We start from the raw sequence: 15,544 nt of genomic DNA, 5'->3' as shown, positions 1-15,544 counted from the left end.
AGAAATACTAGAAATAGTGCTGAAAAAAATAAAGCACAAATATACAACACAATAGCTAAAGATTCATGCACCCTGAGAACACATCGCACATGCTTTATATTTATGCTCTTGGGGAAACCAGTCCTTTGAATTTTGTGAGTTTTTAATTACGTGTCTTACAACTTCCTTTTGTTTGGAGATGGAGCCAAATCCCATGTATATAAGGAAATGAGCCTGAATTGCATTTTAAAATAATATATTTGTTTCCTTGTGGGTTTTCTGATTATAAACCACCATGCTTACTACATTAGAAAATGCTGAAAAGTATAAAGATGAAGAAAATCACTTCGAATTTCACCATTCACTAGTCAACTTTACTAGCATTTTGACAGTTTCTTCAGGCTTTTTTCCTCTATACTTTTACATAGTTTGGATAAAATACACATACAATTTTGTATCTTAATGTTTTTCTTGACCTTAAATAAGAAGATTTATCAAGACAGTAAGAACTATCCATGGACTTTCTAAAGGCTATAAAATGTCTCATCATGTGATTATAACCTATTTAATTAGTACTGTCAGAGAAGAAAAAAACTTTCCTTTACAGTTCTAGGTTCTTCTGACTGGTCTAAGAATTAAACTGACATGAGACAGATTAACAGGAAAAAGTCTAATTTAATTTCATACATACAGGAACCCCACATACATGAGAAGGTCAGAGTCCCTACATACATAAGAGGTTCAAAGACAGAAAGGTAAAATAAGGTATACACGTCATCCTGAGCTAAGGAATGGGATAGGGGCCTGGAGCTTCCAAGAAAAGGAGGTTTCACAAGACAATAAGAAAAGCAGATGTTTGGCAATTAGACATTTGCCCTACCATACAGATGGGGCTACTTAGCTCAAATTTATCTCTGTAATAACTTTTTTTTTTTCTGGGAAAAATTCCCAGTTTAAATTCTTCTAGGTAGTTAAGGGAGGAACAGTAGGTTATCTTGAACACACAGGGTCTCATGTCTTTAACTCAAAAAAATCCTCATGCAGGAGTGACAAATTTTGGGGAGGCTCATTCTGAATCCCTAGAGCACTACACCTAATACTAAAACATTAGGTAATTTCCAAGTTTTGCTGTAATACATAATTCAATGATGAGTATCTTTGGATATAAATTTTATCCCTGGTATGAATTATTTTTCTTTGGGGAAATCCTTAGGAGAATTATTAGATCAAATAGTATCTCAATTCATATCGCCAAATTCCTTTACAGAAAGATTAAAATAATTTACAATATTCCTGGCAATAGAAAAAAGTACCCATCTCATCCCACCTTTACTCAATTGAGTATTATTATTTTAAAAAATATTGCCAATTTTATTAGCAAAAAAAATTTATTGCTTTAATTCATATATTCTATTATTTGTAGATTGGGATTTTCCCTGTATTTATCAGCTAGTTAATAATAATAATTTCCTACTTTGTGAATTGTCTTTATATGACCTTTGCTCATTTCCCTAGGGTTTTAACATTTTTCCGGCCAATAGGTTTGAGTTCTTTATGTATTAAGCATATTAATCCATAAGCCATCATATTTGCTTTTCTTATGGCTTGAATGCTATTTTTTAATGAGAAGAAATAAGTAAGATTAAACATAACGAAAGTAGTATCATGAACAGTTTACTTCCCTAAATTGGTTATGCCACTGTTTCAAAAAACTTGTGATTACTCTCATCTGTTTATACTTTCAAATAATTTTCAGAATCTTAGAGTTCTGATAGAAAACAAAATCCATTGGAATTTTTAATGTAATTATATTAAATTTATAAATTTAACTTATAATTTAGTTTTCCAGTCCCCTCAAATGGTAGTTATTCCCTTGTATTTGAGATTTCTGTCTTAGTTACCTTTGGTGTATATTTATTTATTTTTATTTTTATTTTATTTTATTTATTTATTTTTTTTTTGCGGTACGCAGGCCTCTCACTGTTGTGGCCTCTCCCGTTGTGGAGCACAGGCTCCGGACGCGCAGGCTCAGCGGCCATGGCTCACGGGCCCAGCCGCTCCGTGGCATGCGGGATCTTCCCGGACCGGGGCACGAACCCGTGTCCCCTGCTTCGGCAGGCAGACTCCCAACCACTGAACCACCAGAGAAGCCCGGTGTATATTTATTAAAAAAAAAACAAAAAAAAAAACAACAAAAAAACCTTAATGCCTTCAGTAACAATTTATTATTATCTTCTTGGAATCTCTCATGGTTTGCAGTCAGATGGCAGCTGGAGCTGCAGTCCAAGCTTATTAGGGTGGATGTCCAAGATGGCTTTGTCGCTCATAAGTCAAGCTCATCAGTGTTCCTTCTCATGGCCTCTCCCTCCAGCAGAGTAGCCTAGATTTCTTACATGGTGGCTCAGGGCTCCAAGAGTTGGAAGCAGTCTTATTAAAGATAGCCTAGATTTGGCATAGGATTCCTTTTGCCACGTTCTATTGATCAAATCTGTCATGTGACAGCCTAAATTCAAAAGGTGGAGGAACATTTACCTCTTGCTGCGGAAGTGGCCTGTCCACCATCTTTGGAGACGATCTACCACATATTCATGATTAATCTTTATTTGATCTAGAATTTTCTTCATAAAAGTATCTAAAATTTGTGTTGTTATAGTAGTTTGCATGTTTTTTCTTTTATAGCCTACTAAGCAGTTATTGCTAATATGAAGGAAAGATATTGTCTTTGATACATTTGATACATTTATTTATTTAGTAATCAGCTTACTAACTGGTCTTATTCATTCTAGTTACTTATTTTAACATCTTGGTTCTCCTGAGAAGATAATCATACTATCTGAAAATAAAGATTTTTTTCTCCTCTTTTTCAATAGTTAAGTCTCTTATCTATTGCACCAGTTAAGACTTCCTAAAAAAGACTAATAGGAAGCAGCCTTGTTTTGCTTTTGTATAATTGTTGTATAATTTTTAAGTACAAGTTTATTGAAGTTGTAAGCTGGACATATTTTATCAACACACATATTTCCCAGAGCTAAATTAAACCACTTATTTTCATATGCTAATACAATACAAATGAATAGAAAGGTAGGTTCTTATTCCAGATAAATTGAATTTAGGGAGGGGGACAATAAAATAAGATGAGGAAGAAAGTAATATATTTTGGACACTGCAATATTTTCTCCCTGAAATCTATAAACTTATTCCCAAAGTAAATCATAACCACAAAATATTCCATTAACTCCCACAAATAGCTAATATCTCTGAATAAATATAAAACATCATAAATCTCAGCAATTTGTCCTTTCTCCTCAAGCATGACTATTTACACTACATGTAAAGAATCATATTAAGTACATAAATATTTAGAATATGGCTTTTCAGCCCTCTTATACTCACAAGTGGCTGATATTCATACGGTGGAGCATATTCTTCAGCATATGTTGTCAATGCACACCTAAGAAGGGTAAGTCAGTATTTAAGAAAAGAATGACTCCAAAAGAAAAATATTTAAAAATTTTAGTAGCATGTGTTTTATACACAATAAAAACATTTCAAGGAACATTGGCCCTTGTAAAAATTTAAAACTTTTAAAATTCCCAGGCCTCATTTATAGTGTTAACTAACACCAGCAAGGTGCCTTCCTTCAACTACTTCCAATTCAGCGCCACCTACTATTCTCCAGTACTAATGATATGCTACCAACTCCAAGTCCCTAAGCTCACGTGCATTCCAGACAAAGGGTTCTCTTTTCCACTCACTTTCTGCTTCTCAAACCTTTTTGACCCTATGCCCCGTGTTCTCTGCTAGATGACAACTGAAAAATAATAGAAGACAACCAGTTGGACTGAGATTACATAGCTTCCCCAAACTCCACCCCATGACACACATAGAACGGGTGAATGAAATACATCCTCCTCCCCCAAGTCTACAAACACAGCCAAGGGAAACCACGCAGTGCTAGTAATAAAGAGTATATTCATTAGAACGGGAGGCCATAAGCTGATGTCCCAAGACTCAAAGCTGGAGTTTGAACTGCCTATCAAGGGCAGGAGACATGGCCTTGGGTTCACAGAAGGCACAGAGCTAAACTGCTACTTACAGCCAGGAGTCTGTAAAGGCTGTACCTCATATCAAAGAGACCAAAGAAACTCCAGCCATCAGACCAGAAACTTGCAAGAAAGTTTCTCTCTGTTCAGCATTCAGAATGGGGGAAAAAATTATTCTCCTATGAGAAATTACAGTCCTGCTTCTGTTCCTGGCAATATTATGGGATTAGATGGTCAAAGAAACTTCTCTGAGAACTGCACTCCTAAAAATATCGGGTACAATGAAATTTAAACATTTTAACGCATGGCTGGCCTTGTGGGAAAGTAGAGAACTCAACAAGTAAAAGAATTCAAAAATAATTAGGAAGTCAACTAGGAATGGTTATTGGGTACAGGTGCTAATATTTACCTGCTGGTAAGCACCAATTGCTGCCGGTCTTTCAAGGTGTGATTTCCAGAAGGGCAGCATTAGCATTATCTGGGGACTTGTAAGAAACGCAAATACTTGGAGGCTAACCCAGATCTGAATTAGAAACTCTGGGGGTGGGCCCAGCAATCTATGTTCTAACAAGTACTCTAGGTGATTCTAAAAGTCTGAGTATTGGCAATTAAAAGAATAAAAATTAGAAGTGTAACGTTCAAACCAGCAAATAGGATATTATTTTTAAATAACAATCTAATAAAAAGCAGAAGAGGAGAATAAAAGAGAAAAATCAGAAGAACAAATTAAAATCATAAAAAATTAAATATCTTGCCAATCACAATGAAAGTAAAGGGACTAAACCCATCAGTGAAAGTATTTTCTCGAACTTAAATTGAACATCAAGTTGTATTATACAGCCCAACTCTATGCTTTTTTTTTTTTTTTGGTTTTTGCTTTTCAAGTATAGTTGATTTATAATATTATATTAGTTTCAGGTACAGCATAGTGATTCAGTATTTTTATAGATTATACTTTATTAACAGTTATTACAGGGGGAGAGTTCCAAGAAGGTGGAGGAGTAAGACATGGAGATCACCTTCCTCCCCACAAATATATCAAAAATACATCTACATGTGGAACAGCTCCTACAGAGCACCTACTGAACGCTGGCAGAAGACCTCAGACTTCCCAAAAGGCAAGAAACTCCCCATGTACCTGGGTAGGGCAAAAGAAAAAAGAAAAAACAGAGACAAAGAATAGGGACGGGACCTGCACCTCTGAGAGGGAGCTGTGAAGGAGGAAAAGCTTCAACACACAAGGAAGCCCCTTCACTGGCAGAGACGGGGGTGGTGGGAGGGAAGCTTCAGAGCCATGGAGGAGAGCGCAGCAATAGGGATGCAGAGGGCAAAGCGGAAAGACTCCCGCACAGAGGATCGGTGCCGACCAGCACTCACCAGCCCGAGAGGATTGTCTGCTCACCCGCTGGGGTGGGCGGGGGCTGGGAGCTGAGGCTCGGGCTTCGGAGGTCAGACCCCAGGGACAGGACTGGGGTTGTCGGCGTGAACACAGCCTGAAGGGGGCTAGTGCGTCACAGCTAGCCGGGAGGGAGTCCGGGAGAAACTCTGGAACTGCCTAAGAGGCAAGAGACCATTGTTTCGGGGTGTGTGAGGAGAGGGGATTCAGAGCACCGCCTAAACGAGCTCCAGAGACAAGCGCGAGCCGCGGCTATCAGCGCGGACCTCAGAGATGGGCATGAGACGCTAAGGCTGCTGTTGCCACTAAGAAGCCTGTGTGCGAGCACAGGTCACAATCCACACCTCCCCTCCTGGAAGCCTGTGCAGCCCGCCACTGCCAGGGTCCCATGATCCAGGGGCAACTTCCCTGGGAGAACACACGGTGAACCTCAGGCTGGTGCAACGTCACGCTGGCCTCTGCCGCCGCAGGCTCGCCCCACATTCCGTACCCCTCCCTCCCCCTGGCCTGAGTGAGCCAGAGTCCCCGAATCAGCTGCTTCTTTAACCCCGTCCTGTCTGAGCGAAGAACAGACGCCCTCAGGTGACCTACACGCAGAGGCGAGGCCAAATCCAAAGCTGAACCCCGGGGGCTATGCGAACAAAGAAGAGAAAGGGAAATTTCTCCCAGCAGCCTCAGGAACAGTGGATTAAATCTCCACAATCAGATTGATGTACCCTGCACCTCTGGAATAGCTGCATAGACAACAAATCATCCCAAAATTGAGGTGGTGGACTTTGGGAGCAACTGTAGACTTGGGGTTTGCTTTCTGCATCTAAGTTGTTTCTGGTTTTATGTTTATCTTAGTTTAGTATTTAGAGCTTCCTATCATTGGTAGATTTGTTTATTGATTCTGTTGCTTTCTTCCTTCTTTTTATATACATATATATTTTTCCTTTTTCTCCTTTTGTGAGTGTGTACGTGTATGCTTCTTTGTGTGATTTTGTCTGTATAGCTTTGCTTTTACTATTTGTCCTAGAGTTCTGTCTATCCGGGTTTTTTTTTTTTTTTTTTAGTATAGTTTTTAACGCTTGTTATTATTGGTGGATTTGTTTTTTGGTTTGGTTGCTCTCTCTTTCTTTCTTTTTCTTTATTACTTTTTAATTTTTTTAAGTTTTAATAATTTCTTTTATTTTTTAATTTAATAACTTTATTTTATTTTATTTTATTCTTTCTTTTTTTTCCCTCCCTTTTCTTCTGAGCCATGTGGCTGACGGGGTCTTGGTGCTCCAGCCGAGTGTCAGGCCTGAGCCTCTGAGGTGTGAGAGCCAAGTTCAGGACATTGGTCCACCAGAGACCTCCTGGCCCCGCATAATATCAAACAGCGAAAGTTCTCTCAGAGCTCTCCATCTCAATGCTAAGACCCAGCTCCATTCAATGACCAGTAAGCTACAGTGCTGGACACCCTATGACAAACAACTAGCAAGACAGGAACACAACACCACCCATTAGCAGAGAGGCTGCCTAAAATCACAAGTTCACAGATACCCCAAAACACAACACCAGATGTGGTCCTGCCCACCAGAAAGACAAGATTCTGCCTCAACCACCAGAACACAGGCACTAGTCCCCTCCACCAGGAGGCCTACAAAACCCACTGAAGCAACCTTACCCACGGGGGGCAGACATCAAAAACAACGGGAACTATGAACCTACAGCCTGAAGAAAGGAGACCCCAAACACAGTAAGTTAAGCAAAATGAGAAGACAGAGAAATACACAGCAGATGAAGGAGCAAGGTAAAAACCCACCAGACCAAACAAATGAAGAGGAAATAGGCAGTCAACCTGAAAAAGAATTCAGAGTAATGATAGTAAAGATGATCCCAAATCTTGGAAATAGAATGGAGAAAATAAAAGAAACGTTTAACAAGGACCTAGAAGAACTAAAGAGGAAACAAACAATGATGAACAACACAATAAATGAAATTAAAAGTTCTCTAGAAGGAATCAATACCAGAATAACTGAGGCAGAAGAACGGGTAAGTGACCTGGAAGATAAAATAGCAGAAATAACTACTGCAGAGCAGAATAAAGAAAAAAGAATGAAAAGAATTGAGGACAGTCTCAGAGACCTCTGGGACAACATTAAACACACCAACATTCGAATTATAGGGGTCCCAGAAGAAGAGGAGAAAAAGAAAGGGACTGAGAAAATATCTGAAGAGATTATAGTTGAAAACGTCCCTAATATGGGACAGGAAATAGTCAATCAAGTCTGGGAAGCACAGAGAGTCCCATACAGGATAAATCCAAGGAGAAACATGCCAAGACACATATTAATCAAACTATCAAAAATTAAATACTAACAAAAAATATTAAAAGCACCAAGGGAAAAGCAACAAATAACATACAAAGGAATCCCCATAAGGTTAAGAGCTGATCATTCAGCAGAAACTCTGCAAGCCAGAAGGGAGTGGCAGGACATATTTAAAGTGATGAAAGAGAAAAACCTACAACCAAGATCACTCTACTCAGCAAAGATCTCATTCAGATTCAACGGAGAAATTAAAACCTTTACAGACAAGCAAAAGCTGAGAGAATTCAGCACCACCATACCAGCTTTACAACAAATGCTAAAGGAACTTCTCTAGGCAGGAAACACAAGAGAAGGAAAAGACCTACAATAACAAACCCAAAACAATTTAAAAAATGGTAATAGGAACACACATATCGATAAATATTTTAAATGTAAATAGATTAAATGCTCCAACCAAAAGACACAGACTGGCAGAATGGATACAAAAACAAGACCCGTATATATGCTGTCTACAAGAGACCCACTTCAGACCTAGGGACACAAACAGACTGAAAGTGAGGGGATGGAAAAAGATATTCCATGCAAATGAAAATCAAAAGAAAGTTGGAGTAGCAATTCTCATATGAGACAAAATAGACTTTAAAATAAAGACTATTACAAGAGACAAAGAAGGACACTACATAATGATCAAGGGATCAATCCAAGAAGAAGATATAACAATTGTAAATACTTATGCACCCAACATAGGAGCACCTCAATACTTAAGGCAAATGCTAACAGCCATAAAAGGGGAAATCGACAGTAACACAATCATAGTAGGGGATTTAACACCCCACTTTCACCAATGGACAGATCATCCAAAATGAAAATAAATAAGGAAACACAAGCTTTAAATGATACATTAAGCAAGATGGACTTAATTGATATTTACAGGACATTCCATCCAAAAACAACAGAATAAACTTTCTTCTCAAGTGCTCATGGAACATTCTCCAGGATAGATCATATCTTGTGTCACAAATCAAGCCTTGGTAAATTTAAGAAAATTGAAATCGTATCAAGTGTCTTTTCCAACCATAACGCTATGAGACTAGATATAAATTACAGGAAAAAAATACTGTAAAAAATACAAACACATGGACGCTAAACAATACGCTAATAAATAACCAAGAGATCACTGAAGAAATCAAAGAGGAAATCAAAAAATACCTAGAAACAAACGACAGTGAAAACACAACAGCCCAAAACCTATGGGATGCAGCAAAAGCAGTTCTAAGAGGGAAGTTTATAGCAATACAATCCTACCTCAAGAAACAAGAAACATCTCAAATAAACAACCTAACCTTACACCTAAAGCAAGTAGAGAAAGAAGAACAAAAAAACCCCAAAGTTGGCAGAAGGAAAGAAATCATAAAGATCAGATCAGAAATAAATGAAAAAGAAATGAAGGAAACAATAGCAAAGATCAATAACACTAAAAGCTAGTTCTTTGAGAAGATAAACAAAATTGATAAACCACTAGCCAGACTCATCAAGAAAAAATGGGAGAACACTCAAATCAATAGAATTAGAAATGAAATAGGAGAAGCAACAACTGACACTGCAGAAATACAAAGGATCATGAGAGATTACTACAAGCAACTCTATGCCAATAAAATGGAAAACCTGGAAGAAATGGACAAATTCTTAGAAAAGCACAACCTCCAGAGACTGAACCAGGAAGAAACAGAAAACATGAACAGACCAATCACAAGCACTGAAATTGAAACTGTGATTGAAAACAAAAGCCCAGGACCAGATGGATTCACTGGCGAATTCTATCAAACATTTAGAGAAGAACTAAAACCTATCCTTCTCAAACTCTTCCAAAATATAGCAGAGGGAGGAACACTCCCAAACTCATTCTACAAGGCCACCATTTCCCTGATACCAAAACCAGACAAAGATATCACAAAAAAAGAAAACTACAGGCCAATATCACTGATGAACACAGGTGCAAAAATCCTCAACAAAATACTAGCAAACAGAATCCAACAGCACATTAAAAGGATCATACATCATGATCAAGTGGGGTTTATCCCAGGAATGCAAGTATTCTTCAATATATGCAACTCAAACAATGTGATACACTATATTAACAAACTGAAGGAGAAAGACCATATGATCATCTCAATAGATGCAGAAAAAGCTTTTGACAAAATTCAACACCCATTTATGTTAAAAACTCTCCAGAAAGTAGGCATAGAGGGAACTTACCTCAATGTAAGAGAGGCCCTATATGACAAACCGACAGCCAACATCGTTCTCAATGGTGAAAAACTGAAACCATTTCCACTAAGATCGGGAATGAGACAAAGTTGCCCACTCTCACCCCTATTATTCAACATAGTTTTGCAAGTCTTAGCCAAAGCAATCAGAAAAGAAAAAGAAATAAAAGGAATCCAAATTGGAACAGAAGAAGTAAAACTGTCACTGTTTGCAGATGACATGATACTATACATAGAGAATCCTAAAGATGCTACCAGAAAACTACTAGAGCTAATCAGTGAATTTTGTAAAGTAGCAGGATACAAAATTAATGCACAGAAATCTGTGGCATTCCTATACACTAATGATGAAAAATCTGAAAGAGAAATTAAGGAAACACTCCCATTTACAATTGCAACAAAAAGAATAAAATACCTAGGAATAAAACTACCTAAGGAGATAAAAGACCTGTATGCAGAAAACTGTAAGACAGTGATGAAAGAAATTAAAGATAATACAAACATATGGAGAGATATACCATGTTCTTGGATTGGAAGAATCAACATTGTGAAAATGATTCTACTACCCAAAGCAATCTACAGGCTCAATGCAATCCCTATCAAACTACCAATGGCATTTTTCACAGAACTAGAACAAAATATTTCACAATTTGTATGGAGATACAAAAGATCCTAAATAGCCAAAGCAATCTTTTTTTTTTTTTTTTTTTTTTTTTTTTGCAGTACGCGGGCCTCTCACTGTTGTGGCCTCTCCTGTCACGGAGCACAGGCTCCAGATGCGCAGGCTCAGCAGCCATGACTCACGGGCCCAGCCACTCCGCAGCATGTGGGATCTTCCTGGACTGGGGCACGAACCCGTGTCCCCTGCATTGGCAGGCGGACTCTCAACCACTGCACCACCAGGGAAGCCCGCCAAAGCAACCTTGAGAAAGAAAAACGGAGCTGGAGGAATCAGTCTCCTGGACTTCTGACTATACTACAAAGCTACAATAATCAAGATAGTATGGTACTGGCACAAAAACAGAAATATACATCAATGGAACAGAATAGAAATCCCAGAGATAAACCCATGCATATATGTCACCTTATTTTTGATAAAGGAGGCAAGAACATACAATGGAGAAAAGACGGCCGCTTCAATAAGTGGTGCTGAGAAAACTGGACAGCTACATGTAAAAGAATGAAATTAGAACACTCCCTAACACCATACACAAAAATAAACTCAAAATGGATTAAAGACCTAAATGTAAGGCCAGACACTACAAAACTGTTAGAGGAAAACGTAGGCAGAACACTCTATGACATAAATCACAGCAAGATCCTATTGACCCACCTCCTAGAGAAATGGAAATAAAAACAAAAATAAACAAATGGGACCTAGTGAAACTTAAAAGCTTTTGCACAGCAAAGGAAACCATAAACAAGGTGAAAAGACAACCCTCAGAATGGGAGAAAATATTTGCAAACAAAGCAACTGACAAAGGATTAATCTCCAAAATTTACAAGCAGCTCATGCATCTCAATATCAAAAAAACAAACAACCCAATCCAAAAATGGGTGGAAGACCTAAATAGACATTTCTCTAAGGAAGGCATACAGATGGCCATGAGGCACATGAAAAGATGCTCAACATCACTAATTATTAGAGAACTGCAAATCAAAACCACAATGAGGTAGGTATCACCTCACACCAGTCAGAATGGCCATCATCAAAAAATCTACAAACAATAAATGCTGGAGAGGGTGTGGAGAAAAGGGAATGCTCTTGCACTGTTGGTGGGGATGTAAATTGATACAGCCACTATGGAGAACAGTATGGAGGTTCCTTAAAAACTAAAAATGGAACTACCATACGACACAGCAATCCCACTACTGGGCATATACCCTGAGAAAACCATAATTCAAAAAGAGTCATGTACCACAATGTTCATTGCAGCTCTATTTACAACAGCCAGGACATGGAAGCAACCTAAGTTTCCATAGACAGATGAATGGATAAAGAAGATGTGGCACATATATACAATGGAATATTACTCAGCCATAAAAAGAAACAAAATTGAGTTATTTGTAGTGAGGTTGATGGACCTAGAGTCTGTCATACAGAGTGAAGTAAGTCAGAAAGAGAAAAACAAATACTGTATGCTAACATATATATATATGTAATGTAAAAAAACTCAAAAAACAAAAAACACATAGTTCTGAAGAACCTAGGGGCAGGACAGGAATAAAGACGCAGATGTTGAGAATGGACTTGAGGACACAGGGAAGGGGAAGAGTAAGCTGGGAGAAAGTAAGAGAGTGGCATGGACTTATATATACTACCAAACGTAAAATAGGTAGCTAGTGGGAAGCAGTCGAATAGCACAGGGAGATTAGCTCGGTGCTTTGTGACCACCTAGAGGGGTGGGATAGGTAGGGTGGGTGGGAGACACAAGAGGGAGAAGATATGGGGATATATGTATACGTATAGCTGATTCACTTTGTTGTAAAGCAGAAACTAACACACCGTTGTAAAGTAATTATACTCCAATAAAGATGTTAACAAATAAATAAAATAACATGGGGGAAAAAAAAAAAGACGACATCCTTCCCTAATGGGAAAATACTGAGAACAAGTCTAAGACTAGAGGATTTGAACATTGACTTTCCAAGAAAAAGACTTGGAAAGTATGCAAGACTATAACAGCAGTCTTGGGAAGGCACTGCTCTGGGGACTAACAACGTAAAGAAAAATAAGAAATCAAGCCCAGAAATTAAGGGTCCTAGAACCACCACTCTTCCAAAAAAGATGCCATTAATGAAATGAAGTTCACTTCACTGATTCAACAGAAGAGGGCACTCTTGAACCAAGATATTGAGGAAACTGTCCAACCTTCTCATTCCCCCTCTGTACAATTACCTGATTGCTACTAGTCCAAGAAAATTCAACATACTTAAACAGCAAAGGGCAACATTACTATGAGAAGAAAACAGTAAATGAAAATCAAAACTAAGCTGATGAAAATCCTCCCCAGAAACATTTTCCCAAATAGTCACAGAAGTCCATCAGCATTTCTATTCAATGATGTACTAGAGATTCTAGCAAATACCGTAAAATAAGAAAAAGAAGAAAAGAAGAAAACTGCAATGGAAGAACAATATTTTCATTTTCCAACAGATGATAAGGTTGTATGTTAGAATACCCATGAGAATCTACAAATCATAAAAGGAGGCAAGTTCCAGGAAGGTTGTTGGATACAAGATCAATATACAAAAATATCATAGCAATACACCAGCAACAAGAAATTAGAAAGTGTAATTAAAGTGGTAAAATCCCAGTTATAATTGCAATAAAATCTCTAAGCTTCCAATAGGAATACAACTAATGTAAGATTGACATTTGTGGAGAAAATTTATTAAAATTTTTAAAGGACATAAAATAACTCCTTTATTTATGATGGATGACTCAATGTATGTTACATATGTGTATGTATATGTATATACATATATAATTTCTAAAAGGTTTACTGTCTGACATTTTATATATAGGTCTTGATTAAATTATAATTTAAAAGTCCTATTGCTAAAAAGACAGTATAAACAGAGTTACAAGAGAAGGTATAGACTAGAAGAAGGTATTACAAAATTAACCAAAACAAGATTAGTACCGAGAATAAAAAATTATTATAAATCAATAAAAGACAAAATCCCATAAAAATGGATTTTTTAAATAACTAGCCAATTCACAGTAGAAGAAATTAGAACGGCTAATTATTATTTGAAAATAAATTCAGGCTTAAAATTCAGTCTTAAATTCAGTAATTAGTGAAATGCAAAGTAAAACAACAATGATGTACCATTTTATATCCATTAGACTGTTAAAAAGGAAAAATTTTCTACAATGTTGATAAGGATATGAAACAATAAACATATTCATACACTACTGGTGGCAATATTTTTCAAAATTGAAGGTGCACATATCGTAATTCCCAGCAATTCTATTTCTGAGTATAAAGAAACCCTTGCATATATACTCAAGGAGACAAGTATACAGACACTCAATGAAGCCTTATTTGTAATAGTGAAATTTTGGAAATTAATGTTCATCAATAGGGTGGATATATGGATGGCTAGATAAATCATTTCTCAAAAAAATTATGAAGCAAATTTGGTAAAAATATTAAGTTACATTATAACTGGATAATGAGTAGATGGGTGTTTGACAGTATTTTATATGGAAATATTCCATCTTAAAATGTTTAAGTGTGAATAGATGACAACGAACTTGTTTCCCTGCTTTATTCTCATCTAAAGTTATGACTCAAATGATATAATTATCAGGCAAATATCAGAGTTTGCTTTAGGCAGGCTGACCTTGCAAGCCAGCATCCGGCATCTCTCAACTCACTCATCAGGCGTTTCTCACAGGCAGAAACCCATTCCCCATGTTCAGGCTCTTCTCCCTCTCTTTATTTTCACCTCCCAGCAGAGTTTGATACAAGGTAGCACTGAAAAATATTTACTAAATGAATAAAGCAATAAAAATAAAATATAAAGAGATATCGATTTACCACATGAGAATTCAAAATAAATAGAGGCAGAAGATTATTCAATTATCTTTTTGAAAAGGCAATGTAGCTTGACCAAATGGAAACTTTTACAGCACTGAATGATGAATTTCAGTCAGTTACAGTTACTTATAAACTCTTTGTGATTCCCCCTTCCTTTTTTTATAAATTTGAAGAAGGGGGTAACAATCTTTAAGTGATATATTTAATCAAATTTGTCTTTTGAGAATAAAAATATGAAAAACCAACATGGATCTTCCTCTTAGATATCAGCTTAAAGTTGTAGCCAAATAAATAATATAAGGAAGGAAAGATCAAGTCCATTAGAAGAGAAATGGCCTTCAGAGAAACTCAGGAGAGCAAAAGGGGAGAAAGATAAGAGAGGCATTGGTTCTAGGCATATCCTGGGGAAGAGGTGCTCTGGCTCATAAATAGACCTCTCTGGTTATAGGAAGGGAGCTGGAGTATATCAATGTCAGGGCTCCAATCCAGCTTATGGCAGCCAACAGTGAGTTTAATTCATGTCTGGAGCCACAGGAGCAAGTCTATGCCATGTGGCCCTCCTCTACCACTCCATCACTATCCATAGCTGATAGGTCCAAATGTCAGCCTCCAGCCCATGTCAGTCAGAGATCTCCCATGGGATTTCTTAATAGACACCAATGGGAAAGGGTCAGTCACTCTCCTGTGATGAGAACCATGGGATGTAATGTCCCTACACTCAGAGGGAGCAAATGAAGCCAACAGGAAGAGAATCCTGGACATTTTCTAATCCTGATTCCAGCAGTCTCTGAAGCCCAGCTCTTCAATGGACCTTCCCAGAGTTCCATGAGGTATTCCAATACTGTTTTTAATTAACTCCCTTTTTGGTCCAAGATAATTTTAATTGTGCCTTCTCTCACTTACTACCAAAAGAGTCTTATTACAATCAGGCAGTCAAAGTCTGAGGCCATTGATCATTGTAATCATATAACTAACTCCCTCCACTCTGATTCCAAGCAAACTGGCAACCATT

At 37.5% G+C, this 15,544-nt stretch overlaps 1 protein-coding gene across 7 annotated transcripts in view; it reads right to left on the bottom strand.

Moving 5' to 3' along the window:
* Window positions 1-15,544, bottom strand: part of CUNH9orf135 (chromosome unknown C9orf135 homolog) — a 239,423-nt gene that overhangs the window by 132,416 nt on the left and 91,463 nt on the right. For all 7 annotated transcript variants that reach the window (XM_029203430.1, XM_029203432.1, XM_029203427.1 and 4 more), the window contains one exon: window positions 3,373-3,430. In XM_029203430.1, coding sequence (XP_029059263.1) covers window positions 3,373-3,430 — 58 coding nt within the window. The remainder of the gene's footprint in view (window positions 1-3,372; window positions 3,431-15,544) is intronic.

Source organism: Monodon monoceros, unplaced genomic scaffold (genome assembly GCF_005190385.1).
Source record: "Monodon monoceros isolate NGI ecotype Baffin Bay Population unplaced genomic scaffold, NGI_Narwhal_1 Super_Scaffold_5, whole genome shotgun sequence".
Classification (NCBI taxonomy): Eukaryota; Metazoa; Chordata; class Mammalia; order Artiodactyla; family Monodontidae; genus Monodon; species Monodon monoceros.
This window is presented reverse-complemented; position numbering and strand designations above follow the sequence as displayed.